This window comes from Abrus precatorius, unplaced genomic scaffold, assembly GCF_003935025.1.
Source record: "Abrus precatorius isolate BTA unplaced genomic scaffold, Abrus_2018 Scaffold6, whole genome shotgun sequence".
NCBI classification, from domain to species: Eukaryota; Viridiplantae; Streptophyta; class Magnoliopsida; order Fabales; family Fabaceae; genus Abrus; species Abrus precatorius.
Window position 1 is genome coordinate 19,002,189 of NW_020874406.1, and position 17,892 is coordinate 19,020,080.

The 17,892-nt window shown below is 34.6% G+C and overlaps 3 protein-coding genes across 3 annotated transcripts; all 3 read left to right on the forward strand.

Moving 5' to 3' along the window:
* The first annotated feature begins 70 nt into the window (after window positions 1-70).
* On the forward strand, window positions 71-5,526 carry LOC113870328 (probable pectinesterase 55). Its single transcript, XM_027506923.1, has 8 exons — window positions 71-192; window positions 493-652; window positions 979-1,185; window positions 1,389-1,636; window positions 2,461-2,603; window positions 2,771-2,856; window positions 4,384-4,580; window positions 5,493-5,526. Exons 1-8 carry the CDS (start codon window positions 71-73, stop codon window positions 5,524-5,526), a joined length of 1,197 nt encoding a protein of 398 aa, XP_027362724.1.
* Window positions 5,527-5,650: 124 nt separating this feature from the next.
* On the forward strand, window positions 5,651-6,565 carry LOC113870329. The gene is made up of 2 exons (XM_027506924.1): window positions 5,651-5,785; window positions 5,936-6,565. Exons 1-2 carry the CDS (start codon window positions 5,651-5,653, stop codon window positions 6,563-6,565), a joined length of 765 nt encoding a protein of 254 aa, XP_027362725.1.
* Window positions 6,566-13,137: 6,572 nt separating this feature from the next.
* Window positions 13,138-17,374, forward strand: LOC113868940 (cingulin). Its single transcript, XM_027504957.1, has 3 exons — window positions 13,138-14,321; window positions 15,471-16,157; window positions 16,467-17,374. The coding sequence occupies exons 1-3, from the start codon at window positions 13,215-13,217 to the stop codon at window positions 17,049-17,051; spliced, it is 2,379 nt and encodes a 792-aa protein (XP_027360758.1). The 5' UTR covers window positions 13,138-13,214; the 3' UTR covers window positions 17,052-17,374.
* The last annotated feature ends 518 nt before the right edge of the window (window positions 17,375-17,892 follow it).

The following is a 17,892-nucleotide window of genomic DNA, read 5'->3' on the forward strand; positions in this document are numbered from 1 at the left end:
TCATCATCATCATAAGAACCACCATCATCGTCTTTTTGATAACAAATTTGGAGGTAAACTTGCCACTGACATGACAATTACCGTGGACCCATCGGGGAATGGAAACTTCTCTACAATACAATCTGCTATTGATTCAGTCCCTTCCAACAATGCGTATTGGATTACCATTTATGTGAAGGCAGGCAGATACAGGTAACATTAATATAAGCATTTTCCTCCATTATGCTGATCAATAAAAAATATACTCTATATATATTACTTGTAGGCATGGATGTCATATTTTGATACTTTCATTTTTGTCTCACTTTCCAGCAATTATTTTTCACTTTTAGTCGCATATTTAAATGGGAAAGATTTGATTTAAAGAAGAGACAATTTAATTAGTTGAAATTCAAACGTACGGATATAAATGGGTTATGACGTTTTGTATATTCAAAGGTATTAATGTTAATATATTGATACAAATAGGTTTCCTTGTTTGTTTTTTCAAAGGGAAAAGGTGACGATCCCTAATGACAAGCCATACATCACACTACAAGGAGAGGGACAAGATAACACTTTTGTTGAATGGAATGACCATGATTCAATTGCACGGAGTGCTACATTCTCAACCATGGCAAACAACGTTGTCGTTAAGCACATTAGCTTTAGGGTGAGAAATACGCTTTTGCTGTTTCCGTTTCTATATAATATTATTGCACAAATTGTTTCTTTTATTTATGTTTTTTGGCATAATTATTGTCACTCTCACTCGTAAATCTTTATTTATTGCTTCTTTTAATGTATTTATTTATCGATTATGTTAATATTTATCTTTATAACGAATTTTAAGTTTTTAAAAATATTATACTTTTAATGCAAAAATATTTTTTAATAAAAAAAGTACTTTTGCATGTTTAAAATCAGCTTTAAGTACTTATATTAATATTATTGAATTTTGAACAGAATATCTAAATTATGCCCTATGGTTTGGAGCAGAATTCATACAATAATCCAAAAAATGGTAACCCCATTGTAGCTGCCGTAGCAGCAATGGTCAGCGGCGACAAGTCATACTTCTTAAATGTTGGCTTCTATGGTCTGCAAGACACTTTATGGGATGACCAAGGAAGACATTACTACAACATTTGCACCATTGAAGGAGCTGTGGATTTTATCTTTGGTACAGGCCAATCTCTATATGAGGTAACAATGATCTTCGTTCTCGTTCATCATTATTCATATGCATGCATGGCATAAAGTGTACTTTAATTTTTTATTTTAAGAATATTATTTTTATTTAATAATAATATCCATACAGTAGTATAAAAAGGATAAATATGCCAATCCTGAAAGCACAAAAATGTGCATATCAAGGTATTGAATAAGTACTATAATAATTTTTGCAGGAGTGTACTATATCAGTCATTGGTGCAGCTCTAGCTCCAGGAGTACCTGGTTATATCACTGCACAAGGGAGAACAAATCCAAACGATGGAAATGGGTTTGTTTTCAAGAATTGCCAAGTCTCTGGAAATGGCACAACGTACCTGGGGAGACCATGGAGAAGCTACGCAAGAGTTCTTTTTTACAAGACTAGTATGTCCCAGATTGTACAACCAAGTGGTTGGGAGCCATGGAATTTCGCTGGACACGAGTAAGATCCTCTTCTAAATCTCTTTTTTTTTTCGTAACACTTTTTATTTTCTCTTTCTTTTTCTTCACTATTTTTTATTTGTACCAAATGTACAGTGTTGTAAACTATGTTACATAGATACGGATGGTATCAGTACTGGATATGGATACGGGATATAGCATTTTCTAAAATATTAAGGTACTCAGTTAAAAAATAATATATATAAATACATAAAATTATAAATAAAATAAAAATACATAAATTTTAGCATATTTATTACTTACATTTGTCAAAAGAGATGGTTACTAAATTTGACACTGTTTTATTGTTGTTGCTCGTTGCATGGAAGAACAAAAGTAATAGTATACAATCGATGGGTATGTGAAAGCTGAAAGAAGTACTGAAATGTAAAAGTTGAAAAAAAAAAAAAGATAACAAAATCAGAATTTTGAAAAAAAATAACCTAAAACTCTAAAATTTTAGTTAAAAAATTTATTTTTTATATCTAAAACGTACCAGCATATCTTCTTTCTGTACCGAACTTTTTTTTTTTAAGTATCTGAGAATGTACTTACAGCGTACCCACAACGTATCCGTACACGGCATGTATTCGGTACCGGTACTCCATGGGAAGGAAGTGCCGTACCCATGCCTGAGAGTCTAAATTGCAGTTCGTAATTGCAATTTCAGCTACAATATTAAAATTTGTGTAATCTTTGCAACTGTGCATATTGTAACCGCATTTGTCCACAATCTTTCATAATATAAGGGATTATGATATAACAAATGCAATTTAAAACCCTTTTCATGAAATGTTTCCTAAATCAAAATATACCTTTTTACAGGGATCAGTTAACATTCGCAGAATATGAGAATTCTGGACCTGGTTCTGACACTTCTAAGAGAGTGAAATGGACAAAGAAACTGAGTTTAGAGACAGTTAATGCGATGGCAAGTCTTAGCTTCGTTGACAATGACGGTTGGTTGAGTAAACATCATTAAATCAGCTCACAAGAGCATAATATATAGTTTATATTTGTACATTATTGTTTATTTTAATTATATAAAATGTTAATTGAAGTAGGAGTCTTTTTGTTCCATCTTCTAATTAATCATTGAGCATAATAATATCTATGTCCTCTGCCTTTTTTTTAGAGGATTTGGCTCTTTTCTTTTACGAGAATGTAGAACCGTTTGTTGAAAGAGTTATAACAGATTTTGATCTTGTTAGTATCAGAACTGTAATTTTTTTTCTCATAATTGTACTTTTTGTTGAAAAATAAGTTTGAAAATATGAGAAAAGAAATCGGTTGATTAAAAATGACTTTTCACATCAGATAAAGAACTGATATAAATACAAATGATATAATTTATTACGTAAAAGCTATTTTAATATTTGTTTTATTACAATCGATGAAGAAAATATGTTTTTTACATTGATTGCGTTATAATTAATCAAAACTATCTATGTTTTTACATCAATCATAGTATGATCAATGTGTTTCTTAAATGATATTGAAAGTCACTTTTTATATTAGTTACGGTAGCAATGAAGTAAAATCTTTTGTTTTTCTTTTTAAATATGCAACTTTTATACATTATAACTAACCTTAGTTGTTTGAGAAATGTTGGACGTCTCTCTTATTTTTCTGTGCTATAAGTATACCATATAACTCATTACAAAACACATGTTCTCTTATTTTTTTTTAATATCTAATTATCTTAAATTCAAATAATTTACACAAAGATAAAAAAATAATCTTTTATTAATAGGCACATTTCTATTAGTAAATTTCATAAATTCTTCTACTCCATTTTCATAATGTCATATGTACGTCTAATATTTATTTAACTATTCATAGTTACAAAATAAGATAATTGAATAATTTTCTTCTAACTAAGATTTTAAACTTTTGATCTTCCTCTGATTAGGTATAACCTTATCCCATTTAAGAAAAAACTTTTTTGTAAAACAATTATAAAGTATTTTTTGCATCTCATATATTACATAAGATAAAATTTTTACATCATTTTGTATTAGTTTCTAAGTACACAACTTGAAAGTGGTATAATGTATCACAACTAAATATGCACTTATAGACAGTGTAAAATTTAAGGAACAAAAATTTCATCGAGTATATTTTACAATAATCGTAAAACAAATTATAATTCCTCGATGTAAAAATTTGTTCCCAAACTATCCAACTTAGACAAATCAAGATTCAATACAATAAAATGAACAAGGTATTGTATTAAATCTTTAATGTGAAACTAAGGTTTCACTCACGAAAAAGAAATGAAAAAATTATCAACATGATCTTATTATCAACCAAGTATGCACATAAAGACAATGCAAAGTTTACAGAAACAAAATTTTATCAAGTATATTATAGAAGAATCATAAAACGATATATTTGCTCGATGAAAAAGTTCCCAAACTATCCGGAAGCATAAATTATGTTAAAGACCAAACCCAAGAAGCAAAAACTCAGCCCATGAATCCTTTATCTGCACAATGAATGCCACTATGAATAGACATATTTAATTGCATAAGTTACAACAACCATGTTGTCTTATAACTCCGAAACTCATCCTAATTACTTTAATTTTTACCAAATTTTGTTAATTTTCTAGGACGAATTTAGCCCTTCAAGACTAGTATAAATAGGGCTCTTTGCTATGTCATTATTATTAAGAGTTTAAGAATAATTCCTATATATTGAGTGTTCTCCATTCTCTCTGAGTTCCTATACCATTTTGGTAATCAGAGCCCGATTTCAAACTCTAGTGTCAAGTTTAAGTGTGAAGAGTGTCTGAAATCCATTAGAGAGTGGTGTTCTCAAAGAGGTGCTTGGTGTCGCCACCTTCAAACTCACACGCCACTCCTAGAAGTCCACGCTCCGCCACTTGTTCCTCATGCATCCATATGCCTGCTAAAGGTTGAAGAAGTTGACGTCACCGTCATGTAAGCAACACGTCACTCAAGCTAGCCACACGCACCCAGCCACGTGTCACAATGCCATGCACAAGACCTTACCACATCCTCTTGACACGTCACAAACTTTTATGAATTTACCATTTATCCCAAAACGTCACTTTCTCCCCATGTCACTTATCTAAAATTATGAATCACTCTAAAACAACATACTTCATCACTTTACCCATCATAACCTTAAAACATACCTTTTTACCTGCAAAACTCACAAAATGCCTCCAAGACAAAGACCTGTCCAAGAGATTGAGATGGAAGAAATGAGGAGACAAATTCAACAAGTCCAACAAACTATGATGGCCTAACAATTGAAGGAACAACAAAAACAACTTGAAGGATAAGGAAGACTTTAAGAAGATGATTCAGATAATAATGACTCTTCATCTGCTAGTAGACAACACCTCAAAGACAACATTTTAGGAGCAATGATATAAAGGTGGAGCAGAAAAGCTTCAACTAGATGAGTTCATAGATTGGCTCTAAAAACAATGGAACAAGTGTTTGACTTCAAAGGGGTACCTGAGGAACAAAAAGTAAAAATTGTTGCCATCAAACTCAAGAAACATACTTCCTGTACTGGATAGGACACCATTCAGTCTCAATGATAAAAGAAGAAATCTGAATACTCCCTCGGTCTAAATAAGATGAGTACCCTCCCGGTCAGATTAAGAATGAATCAAAGGATAATTAAATCAATTAGAATAAATAATCAGATCATTATTTACTTAATTAAAAGGCGAAAGTCAGGGCTGATTTACTAAGTCCATTAGCCCATAACATTGTCTATAAAAGGAAAGTAAGAGATACAGGTAAATGGTTGACTTTCAAATATTTAATAGCAGCCTAAACTGACATCTGATTTTATCATCGGACTACTTTTTGCAGGTACACTCCTCCTACGTCAGACAGAGAAAATTAGCAGTACTTGTAAGGACGTGACCTTATCCCAGAGTAGAAGAGTAACAAGAAGATCAATGTATCCGTAATAGAAACATTTTGACGCTTGTCGTGAGGCTCGATTTGCCTCAATTTTCAAAGCCATCATGGTACTTACTAGGAGTCAGCAAGAAGGACAGAATCAGCAAGGAGGAGCCTTTCGTCAGCAAGAGGACACTACACCGAACCCATCGATCTCTGAAGTTCTAGCTGAGGAAGGAGGAGATGAAAGCCTTTTCTCGGTAGTAAGACAACTTATGACTGAAATGATGGAGATACAAAGGATAAGAGAGAAAGATACTCTTGAGTTGTCAGCTTTAAGGAAGGAACATGCCAACCTGAGGGAAGAAATCAAAACTTACATACCCTCTCAAACTATCCCTCTTGTTTAGGAGCAGGGAGAGTCCTCGACTCTACAAGAAAGGCCAAACACATATCAGCAAACTAAGACCCCTGTTGAACGAGATTGTACTTCAAGTCAAAGCCCTTTCATTCAGCCTATTCTGGAAGCAAAATTACCTGAGAACTGGAGAGGCTTAACATTGGAGAAGTATGATGGGACATCCAATCCTGAGGAACACTTGGATATTTTTACAACTCAAGTCGGCCTATATACAGAAAATGATACTTTATTATGCAGAATATTTTTGACTTCGCTTTGTGGGCCAGCCCTCAACTGGTTTACCAAGTTATCCCCTTCGTCCATTGATTCGTTTGCAACGCTTACCAAACGATTCAGTTTACAGTTTGCCACAAGCCGCCCCCACCCTTTGACGTCTTTGGCGTTAGTTAACATCCGTCAAGAAAAGAAAGAGACACTTAGAGCATTCATAGAGCGCTTCAGTAAAGTAGCCCTCTTAATCCACAATTTGGAGTCCGCAGTTGCAATGCACCACCTCATAATAACCTTGAGACCGAGACCTTTTGTCAACAACATATGTAAAAAACCACCTGTTGATCTGGACGAATTAAGAAGTTGGGCCGCTAAGTATATGCAGATGGAAGAATTAGCCGAATACTGAAGTCAAATTTGAATAGAGCAGGGGTCCAACCAAAGAGAGGGTGACAGGAGAGAATCTTTTAAAACTAGGCAAGTAAATAAGGACTAAAGAGGAGAGACCAAGCGACCACTAAGAGGACCTAAGTATATCACTTATACTAGTTTAAACACTAATTGGTCTAGATTACTCAAGTAGGCATTGGCAACTGAGATACTGACTATTCCCAGGCATCTGAATACCTCTCCTCAGGCAGATAAGTCAAAATCATGTCGATACCACAGAAATAGGGGACACACTGATGAGTCACTAACTCATCTAGAAAACTAAAGGTTTTTAGGCATATTTCATTTAATTTAAATTATAAGTTAATGCAATAAATTGATAAATTCAATGGAATGTTGTATTTGCTGAAAAATTCATGAATCACTCATATTCTAATGGCTGACAGTTTTATTTTGAAGGGATTAAAAAGAAATTTGCAATTGGACTTAAAGAGCTAAAGTTGAGTGTCGTAGGTCTCATTTGTGGGAACATGGATTCCTGATTGTGAGGACACAATGCTGATTGAGCATATAAAAGTGAAAAAAATTCTAAAAAGACGATATCTTTTATTCATTCCTTTTTAGTACATTCTAAAGCGCAGAAACCTAGGTTTTACATACAACTTATGTAGAATATGGTAGCTAGGGTATTTTCTTTACATCTTTGCTAGAGAATTCTTATGGAAACTTGGATTTTATCTCATTTTCTTTGGTTATATAATGGAACAGTAACTTTTTTATTTCATCTATTTGTTGTAAGCGTTTTTATAAACATGAATTCTATTTTTGCAATATATTTCAGTTTTATATTATTTACTTTCATTATATATAGCTAAATATCTTTGGGTTGAGTGAGGATAAACCTATACATTTGCCCTTTACAATGAACTAACACTGGATATAGCTCAAGATACATACATTAATCTAACATATTAATTTTGAACTTAATATTTTTCTGTTTTACGTGAATAAGATTGATGAAAAAGAGTTTATTGCTAGAAATTAGTGAACTTTCTTGGAAAGTGATTAATTTGCTTATTATGAATTGTTTGGGAATAGAAATTTTTGATGATGTGGTCAATGGATTTAATTCTTAATGCTGAATGTCTTTAGTTGTATCTAAGGAATTAGGACACTAATTTCATTTTAGAACCAATTACCAAAGAATTAGAGTTGGATACTTTAGAAAATCTAACCATTATATGAAGTTGTATTTTGAGTTATACATATATTTGTATGCAAAGGGAAAGGGATTCCAAACTCAACCTATTTTTAATTGCATTAAACCCACCTCCAGTAATTTAGACATTTATATTCTGCAATTATTTTAATTAATCCTCTACTTTTAGTCTTGTAGTTTCTGTTTATTTATAAATAGTAATTCTGACACTTTCAATTCTGTTTTTATAATTCTGCACTTAGTAATTTTACATTCTGTTCATACTCTATTTTTGGTGACCCAACTAGTGCTATTCTTGTGGATTGGTACTTAACATTAATCCTTGTGTACGATAATCTATTTTGTTACTTCAATGATTTGGTGCACTTGCCAAAAAGTTTATCACACATCACTGAAGAACGCATAGTCCTTAAGGACCGCATTGAAGACTTGGTAAAAGCTAGACACCTACAAGGGTATAGAGATAGAAGTAGGGAGCATCATCCCGAGCTATCAAGAAGAAACAATGATAGAAGAATGTAACGACAACGTAGCAGGTCAATAGAACCCCCTGTCAAGCATAACGATGAACGTGGGAAGTATCCTCGCCGAGTTATTAACACTATTGCAGGTGGGTTTGCTGGCGGAGGATCTATCAATTCGGCTAGGAAAAGACATTTTAGACATGTCTGCTTGGTCAACCACATATCATTGGAGTGGAATCCGAATTCCTCCCATTACATTTACTGACAAAGATTTCCAAGGAGCGAACCTGGTTCAGGACGATCCTATGGTCATAAGTGTCGACATTCTTAATTGCACTATCCGAAGGACTCTAATTGATCAAAAAAGCTTGGCTGACATCCTGTACTGGAATACTTTCAAGCAACTTGGGATACCAAAAGAGGAATTGAAGGAGTATCACGAACCACTTGTTAGTTTCTCTAGGGAACGAGTGAAGACCTGTGGCTGTATTGATATATACACCTTATTTGGATTAGAACACGAAGGAAAATGTATTAAGGTCACTTACCTAGTGGTACACGCAAGTACTTCATATAATATACTACTCGGCCGGCCATCTCTTAATAAATTGAAGGCCATAGTGTCCACTCCTTACTTGACTATGAAATTTTCATTTGAGAAAGACCGAATTATTACCGTTCATGTCAACCAAAAGATAGCCAGAGAATGCTACTTTGCAAGCTTACGTCTAAAACCCTTCCAAGGGCATAGACGAGATGTTAATATCGTATCTCCTCGGTCAGGGGAAAAGTTGGATATAGACCTTGATCCAAGAATAGATGAGGGGTTTCGGGTTGAACCCAATAAAGATAAGAAGCCTTTTCAGCTAGGTAAAAAAACTGAACAAGTCACTTACCTTGGAACCGATTTGTCTTTGGACGAGTAACAGGTCCTTCAAAATGTGTTGAAACGAAATGCTGATTTATTTGCATGGTTAGCCTCGAATATGTCAGGAATAGACCCTAATTTTTTATGTCATCATCTATCCGTTTACAAGGGGGCAAAACCAATAACATAGAAAGAGAGAAAGATAGGGAGTGATAGAGCACGAGCAGTCCAGGAAGAAACGTGCAAATTGTTACAAGCTGACTTTATCTGAGAGGTAAGATACTCTACCTGGTTGGCCAATGTTATGATGGTAAGAAAGGCTAATAGAAAGTGGAGGATGTGCATTGATTTTACTGATATCAATAAAGCATGTCTTAAGGATGCTTATCCTCTTCCCAACATCGACAATCTAGTCAACGGTGCTCCTGGCTACAAGACACTCAGTTTCTTGCACGCACATTCAGGGTATAACCAGATTCAGATATATCCCTTAGATGAGGAGAAGACGACATTTATCACAAATTCGGTAAATTTCTGCTATAAAGTAATGTCCTTCAGTCTTAAAAACGCAGGTGCAACATATCAGAGATTGATGAACAAAATCTTTGAAAAATAAATAGAGAAATGCATGGAAGTTTACGTCGACGATATGGTAGTCAAATCCATCTCCATTGATAGATATGTTGCCCATTTAAATGAAGTGTTTGGTGAAACAAGACGGCATGGAGTGAGGTTTAACCCAGAGAAATGTACATTTGGGGTAGCCGAAGGAAAATTCTTGGGGTTCATGCTTTCAGAAAGAGGGATTCAAGCTAACCCAAATAAGTGTAAGGATATTATTGAGATGACAAGTCCTCGTAATATAAAAGAGGTGCAATGGCTTGTTGGTCGAATAGCTGCTCTCGCTAGGTTCCTACCTGCAATGGCAGAAAGATCTCAGCCTTTTATTGATCTTCTCAAGAAATCACAGAAGTTCACCTAGACAGATGAATGTGAACAAGCTTTTATTCAATATAAAACACACACTGGCAACCCCACCCATTTTAGCAAAACCAAGACCGGGTCAGGATATGATAGTCTATGTAGCTGTATCAGACAAGGCTATCAGTTTAGTCTTATTACATGAAATTCATGAACAAGATCCAGTATATTTCATCAGTCGAGCCCTTCAGGATGTCGAAACTCGATATCAGTTAATGGAAAAAGCAGTGTTGGCATTGGTTCATACAACGTGGCAGTTGAGGCATTATTTTTAGAGTCATCGAATAGTAGTACAAACAAATTACCCAGTTGCCAAAATTTTACAAAAGCCGAAGTTAGCAGGTCGGTTAATGACATGGGCGGTTGAGCTATCCCAATTTCATATTTTCTTTGAGGCCTGAGGACCTCTTAAAGCTTAGATACTTGCCAATTTCGTTAATGAATTCACCACTCAGAAACAAACCAACACCAACATGTGGAAATTGCACGTTGACAAATTATCAAATCTTCGCGGTTGTGGAGCAGAAGTTATATTAGAAGGGCCGAACACTATGATACTTGAACAGTCTATTCGATTTAGGTTTAAGACATCTAATAACCAATTTGAATACGAAGCATTACTGGTCAAGCTCAGACTTGTAAAAGAAATTGGGGTCAGACGTATCACATGATGAAGTGACTCAAAAGTAATGGTCGAACAGGTTAACGATACATATCAAGTTAGAGACCCCATCATGTTGCAATATTATCATGAATTCAAACAAATTGAAAGTGAATTTGACAAAGTGTGTGTTCGGTATACACTGAGAACCATGAATGAACAAGCTGATAGGCTTGCAAAATTGGCTAGTCAAAGGAAACCTGGACAGCTTCAGAGTATGATTCATCAGTAAATCAATGTCCCTAGCATAAACGGATATGAATGCATGGAAATTAAAGAAACATCTCAGAACTAGATGACATAGATTATTCAGTATCTTAAAACTGACAACATACCTGAAGATCCGGATCAGGCAAGACAATTAAGAAAGAGAGCAGTCAGGTTTACCCTCGTCGGTCAAGAACTATATAAAAGAGGAATCTCTACCCCTTTGTTGAAATGCCTTGATATAGAACAAGTCAATTATGCGATGAGAAAAATTCATGAAGGTATTTGTGATACACACTCGGGGGGACGAACAATGGCAACAAAAATTCTAAGGCCGAATACTTTTGGCCAACCCTATCCAAAGATTGTGATCTTTTTGTCAAAAAATGTATTCTCTATCAACAACACGGACCATATATACATCAGTATGCCAGCAACCTTCATCCAATTACTTCTCATTGGCCCTTTGCCATTTGGGGAATGGACCTACTTGGACCCTTTCCTTTGGCAAAAGGACAGTGCATATTTTTAATTGTCGATGTTGACTATTTTACCAAATGGATCGAAGCAGAACCGCTTGCTACCATCACAACAAATAATGTTTATAAATTCACTTGAAAGAACATCATCAAACGTTTCAGCATTCGACATGCCCTGATCACAGATAATGGTCTACATTTCAGATAGGCACTTTAACAAATTTTTAAGCGGATTGCAGATTAAACATTGAGTCACTTTTGTCGAGCATCCCCAAACCAATGGACAAGCCAAGGTAGCAAATAAAGTCATCCCACATGAACTAAAAAAAAAAAGGTTAGGTTCGGCAAAAGGCGAATGGGCAGAAAAATTTCCTGAGATTTTATAGGCTTATCGGTGTACTCCTCAAACAACCACAAAGGAAACACCTTTTCGGTTAAACCTATGGTATTGATGCTATAGTCCCGGTCGAAATTGGGGAGCGATCCTTTCAGAGGCAACATTTTGATGAACGTACTAATAGTGAAGCTTTGGCTGTTAACTTGGATTTATTGGACGAGGTACAGGATTAAACAACAGTCATGGTTGAGGCTAATAGAATATACCGTTTAAATAAGCTTTCACCTAATGATAATCCAATACTGTTTAATGATAATCTAATATTTGACGAAGAATATACCCTTGCAAATCATGGTAAATCATTAGTTATTAGAAGAAGCCTACATGCTACTCCAGTAAAGAATATTGGTTGAGACATATCATAGATAGTGGAAGTTATGAGAATATAGTGTCTAATTCATGGCAAAAAAGCTAAATTATCAATACAAGATCATCCACACCTATACAAACTACAATGACTTAGCAAAGGAAGTGAGGTAAAAGTTTCTAAATGTTGCCTTGTCTTTTTTTTCTATTGGTCAAAATATCAAGACAAAATATTATTGCAGTAGTAAAACTAACTAATTAGACTTGAGCAGAAATTTATAAAAAAAAAACAACAAAATTTTAATCACCGTACATAATTTTTTCTAACATCAAATTCTCAAATATTTTAGCTTATGTTGTAGTTATTAAAAATGAAACTGAAAATATTATTACATTAGTTATAAAAGTTTAAAAAAATCTTATAAATAAATAAATGATTTATGTAGAAGTCTTTTATTATTTGAACACCTATATTATTTTTATATCATAATTTTAAATAAGTTAATAACATAATTATAGAAATAAATTTCATCATCACTCATCTAAATGGTTTTTTTCTCTAAACAATTTTCTTTTTTAGAATTTTAATTTATATATTCCACTTAATAATGAAAAAATTAAATTAAATTTCATAATAAAAAATAATTATATGAAAGATAATAAATATTTTTAAAAATGAGTGAGTAAAAATTTAGACATATAATCATTAAATTTTAAAAATATATAGTCCTTCTATTAAGATTATAAATATGTTTGAATTAATTTTTTTTATCAATTACATAATTATAAATATTTTTAAAAATATTAATGAACATATATTTAATATACAATAAATATATACTAATTTAAAATTAAAAATGAATAATTTGGCATAAAATATAAATTAGTGAAGATTAAAAGGATTTTGTTGGTAATTTTAAAAATGAAAGTAGACAGTTATATGTTTAAGGATCAATTTGAAGAGAGAAAAAAAAAAGTGAAGAAAGTAGATGATGATTGATTTTGATACGGAAAGAGTTAAAAGAATGGGGGGTAGGTTAAGGATATAAGGATTCACAGATGGGTGGGCGGTGAGAGGAGAGGACAATGGATTTGGAGGGGAAGAAAGGAGAAGATATGGATTCCCTATTTGAAGGGATGGTACTGTTTAACCCTTCAGATTCCCATTCCCCAATTGAAGCAGAGAATGGTTGTGATGATTCTCTTTCTTGTTCGCAATCGCAGCCCCTTGACGAGAATCTCTTCTCTGATCTCACCCTTGTGCTGGATCCCCTTGCAAACTCAGGAGTAGCCGAAGGGGACCACGATCATGATCAAGATCACGATCACGATCACAATCTCCAATCCCAGCATGCATCTGCTCCTGTTACCGCCTCAAATCCCTCGAGACAGCCCCCCAGAAGGAGAAAACGATCTGGATTGAGGATAGGATATGGCAGAGACCCTCTTTCATCCAACGATCTGTCTCCTTCTCCGCTCCATACGGATACTGTTCCGGACACAGACACGGACACCCTTCCCTCCGTCGCCACTGTCACTGATGCTGTTCGTGACGGAGACAAGGACACCCTTCTCTCCGTCGCCACTGACACTGATGCTGTTCGTGACGGAGACACGGACACCCTTCCCTCCGTCGCCACTATCACTGATACTGTTCGCGACGGAGACACGGACACCCCTCCCTCTGTCGCCACTGTCACTGATACTGTTCGCGACGAAGACACGGACACCCCTTCCTCCATCGCCACTGTCACTGATACCCAACCAGCGAATGAGAATCCCAAACAGCAAGAAAATGTTTCAGCTTCTTCGGAGACAGAATTCAGCCAAATTAAGGCTAGCATACGTGAGAAGCTTGACCATGCTAGTCAACTGGTGAAATCTGCTTCTGCTGCCCGAAAGAAGTCGATCAGGAATAGAAGAAAAACTGCTGAAGATGCCAATCTTGCTTCTCTCAAACACATGCAACTTGAAAAGCAGTTGGAAGAAGCCTGCGAAGCTGAAGATTTTGAAAGGGCTGAAAAGGTTAGCGAAAACCTCTCTGCTGCCGAGAAGGAGAAACAAGCTTTCACCAATTCGTTGCGAGAGGCTGATGCCTTTGTCGATGCTTTAGACTTAAAATTACAGCATGCCCTCGACTCTCAGATAGCCGCCGAGGAACAATGTGCAATCTTACTCGACCATTATGCAACGGTTAGTAAGAAACAACCCATAATTATGCCATTTTACATTAATCTTCCTTTACTTGTTTACTCTTGTCAAATACTCGAAGTCCACAACTCTCAACCATCGTTTTTAAGCATAGATCCAATGTTGACCAAGCCTAAGAAAACGTGATTGTCTACTTTACAGCTTTTCCATGTCCTTTTAACTTTAACTTCATATAAATCCATCAATAAAATGAAATGTGATATATTCTACACGCTCATCTTCAGGCTAAAGACGAATACTTTTTGGCATGTATTCTTACTGCCGTGGGTGATTTTGCCTTTTAAATCAATGCTTCACAAGAAAATTGATTACTGGCTAAAATGCCCTAATAATCACATCATATAAATGACAATGATTGGATTCATGGATTTTGATTTAAGTCCTGTTTTATATAACTGTCAGATCCTTCTGCCTCTTTTACTGTCACTGTCTCACCCAATGGCTAAGATGCATGATCACTGCAACACTGACACTGACAAAGGAAAAGATGCAGACACTGCAGCACTGCAATTTTTTATTCCCTTTTAAGGTGCCCTTGCTTCACAGTCCAATGATCATTGGAATGTTAAGCTATTAGAAACTTTATGTTGTGTTTGGACAGAGGAATTTTAAATTACTAGATTGCATGTATTGGCTAATAAGAAAAAATATTTTTAGAATACTTTCAAAATTTTAGTTTGAGAATTTTTATGTCAAGTACAGGGAATTTTAAATGTTAGAAAGAATTTAAAATGTCCTATATGCTTAACTTTTTGTAATTATCATTCATAATTCTTCTCATACTTATTCACATTTTAAATATCCTCATTATTAATGTCAAATTCTGTGGAATTCTAAAATTCTCCGTCCAAACACAACCTTTGATAATATAAAATGGTTCCTTTAAGTATTTTAGTTCTGCTAATTATAATACCATTACCGAATCCCAATGACATTTTAATACAAGTATGTACATAACTGGTAATCTTCTTTCATTGCTCTGTGAAGAATTGTGCTCCCGCCGTTGCCTTTCATCCATTGCTGGGCATTTTTTACCGTATAATTTTGCATCTCTTTGTTGGCTTATTTCTTTAGCCTTCGCAATCAAGTTTATGGTTAGAATATCTGACGTATCTGTATTCCTTTTTCTAGAATGCTTTAAATAATGCAGATTCTGCCATGGAGAAAGCAACGTCAGTGTATTCAAAAGAAATGGACCAATGGCTGTCATCATCCGAAGCCTTGGAGGTTAAAAAGATGGAGTTGGAGATTGAATCACATTTTATGAGTGAAGCTCGTTTAGAATTGAGTAATACCATTGAGCATTCAATCCAGGATGACAAAAGAGAAAAAGAGATCCTTTGTAAAAGAAAGGACGTGTTAATGGGTGAATTGGAACAACTTCTTGCTTTAGTTAAACAGAAAGAAAAGGAGATAGCAGACAATGACTCTAATTTAGAAGCTGTAGAGAATAAGATAAGTAAAGCTGTCTCTGGATTTAAAGAGGTTCAGTCAAGCATTGATGTCAAGTATGACAAGTTGCAATCTGTCCTTGCTCGAGTGAAATTAGAGACTGAAACTTTGGCACACAAGAAGGAGGAAATTGATAACTTTCTCATTCAGGAAGAAGAAATGGGAGGAAGACTTAAGGAGTTTGCCAGGATTTCTAAGGAGGAAGCTGAGGGATACCATGAAATAGTTAAACTACGAAGAACTTTGATGTCGTCTATATTGAAGTCCAGGGAGGACAAACTGACACTTACCAAGAATGAGGAAAAGCTTTGTGAAGATGTGAAATTGTTTCAATTGGATGTTTCTGCTGCAAGAGCTTCCTTGCAGGTATTATAATTTCTTATGCTGATCTTTTTGTTTTTTGGAATTGCTTATATGGCTGAAACGTGATGAATAATCAATCAGACTCCCAGCGTAATGCATGGCATCCGTGACTGCCTATAACATTAAATTTGAAGTTATACAAACTAGCCAAGTTTCTTGAATATATATATATATATATATATATAGGTTGAGAGAATACTATAAAATGGTCCCACTTGTAATCAAACCCATGATATCTTATTTTCTGTATTATAAAGAAAAAAAAATCTTTTGGTAGTTATTTGGTAACAAATGTCATTACACTGTTTTTAGGAACTATCTTCAAGAAAGTCAAGCATCCAGCAAGATATAGCATCCTTAAAGCAAAGGATTATTTTCATAGATAAGAGAGTCCCTGAACTGGAAGCAGAAAAGAAAGTTGCTACTGCTGCAAGAAATTTCAAGGAGGCTGCACGAATTGCTACTGAAGCAAAGTCACTATCCATTGAAAAAGAGAGCATCCAGATAAACATGCATACGGCTACGATAAATCATGAAAAGCTTGAAGATGAAATCAAAGACACCCTTGATAGATTGCAAGAGACTGAGGGAATGATTTTATTGAAGGAAAAAGAGTTGGCAATGGCTAGGTATCAGAGACTACTTTTGACAACTGCTATTGCTAGAGCTGAAAAGGCTGCTGCACTAGAGATGAGTGACATGGAAGAAGCTAATCTCCTGCTTGCAGAAGCTGAGGCAGCAGATTGTGAAGCTGAGAAACTTCAATCAACATACAAATTTGAGATGGAAGACTTCGCTGATTTACAAAAACATTTAATTTCAATGGATCTTGTATCCTATCTGGATCGGAAGCAATTGGAGGAATTAGCTATGTCACTTAATCTATTTACTGGCTGATTGTTGAAACGTGATTTTAATTGATTTAGTGATAATCTAGCGAATGCTCTTAATTACTGAAGTACTGGTTACTGAAGTGCAACATTATAGGCCAACCCTTGTGATACAATGTCTTCACTCCTCACGCATCTCTACATTTTAATGATTGTTGAGCATGAGATTTGTGTATTTTCCCTCTTTCAATTTTTGAGGGGTTGTACCCGAACCCTAACCAAAAATATAATTGAACTCAGAACCACAAAGAGGGATTATAACTTCGCCATTATCTACCAAGATGTTGATCTGCTGTGAAGATTATTTTCAATAGTAAATTGAATAATTTTCTATGTTGAAATCATTTTTTTTTTCTCATAAATTAAATTTCATTCAAACAATAGTTCGTAAACTTTTACAATTCTAGTAACAAAAAACAATATATGAAAAGAAAATATTTTTCTTTCAAGACTCATTCATGGTAAGTACATATTTATTTACTCCACCTTTGAAATGTATCTAAGATGACACATTTTGTATTATAAAGTTTGACATATTGGGCCGTTAAATGAAATAAATATTTACATTCATTATCTCATCGCATTTATATGCCTTTGCAATCAAATTGTAAAATATTAAAAATGCAAGAATAACAACTTTATTAATTGAGTTAAAGAAAATATTACACGTGCGGGTGTCACGTGAGACATACTAAATTCTTTTTGATGAATTTATTGAAGAAATCAAACTCTAGCCAAAGGAAAGGGTGAGGACAACAATCCTTTATTAGAGAACACCCAAATTGAGATATTAAAACACCATACCACTTCTTGTCCCTTTTTTAAGAATCTTTTGAAAAATTTGCTTT

Bases quoted from the DNA above. Each gene is read 5' to 3' on its own strand.
- LOC113870328 (XM_027506923.1), top strand. From the start codon at position 71: ATGACAATTACCGTGGACCCATCGGGGAATGGAAACTTCTCTACAATA. The intron at 1,186-1,388 runs GTAACAATGATC...TAATTTTTGCAG, and splicing joins CAGGCCAATCTCTATATGAG to GAGTGTACTATATCAGTCAT. The intron at 2,604-2,770 runs GTAAACATCATT...CCTTTTTTTTAG, and splicing joins TGACAATGACGGTTGGTTGA to AGGATTTGGCTCTTTTCTTT.
- LOC113870329 (XM_027506924.1), top strand. From the start codon at position 5,651: ATGGTACTTACTAGGAGTCAGCAAGAAGGACAGAATCAGCAAGGAGGA. The intron at 5,786-5,935 runs GTAGTAAGACAA...CCTCTTGTTTAG, and splicing joins GAGATGAAAGCCTTTTCTCG to GAGCAGGGAGAGTCCTCGAC.
- LOC113868940 (XM_027504957.1), top strand. From the start codon at position 13,215: ATGGATTTGGAGGGGAAGAAAGGAGAAGATATGGATTCCCTATTTGAA. The intron at 14,322-15,470 runs GTTAGTAAGAAA...TCCTTTTTCTAG, and splicing joins TACTCGACCATTATGCAACG to AATGCTTTAAATAATGCAGA. The intron at 16,158-16,466 runs GTATTATAATTT...CACTGTTTTTAG, and splicing joins CTGCAAGAGCTTCCTTGCAG to GAACTATCTTCAAGAAAGTC.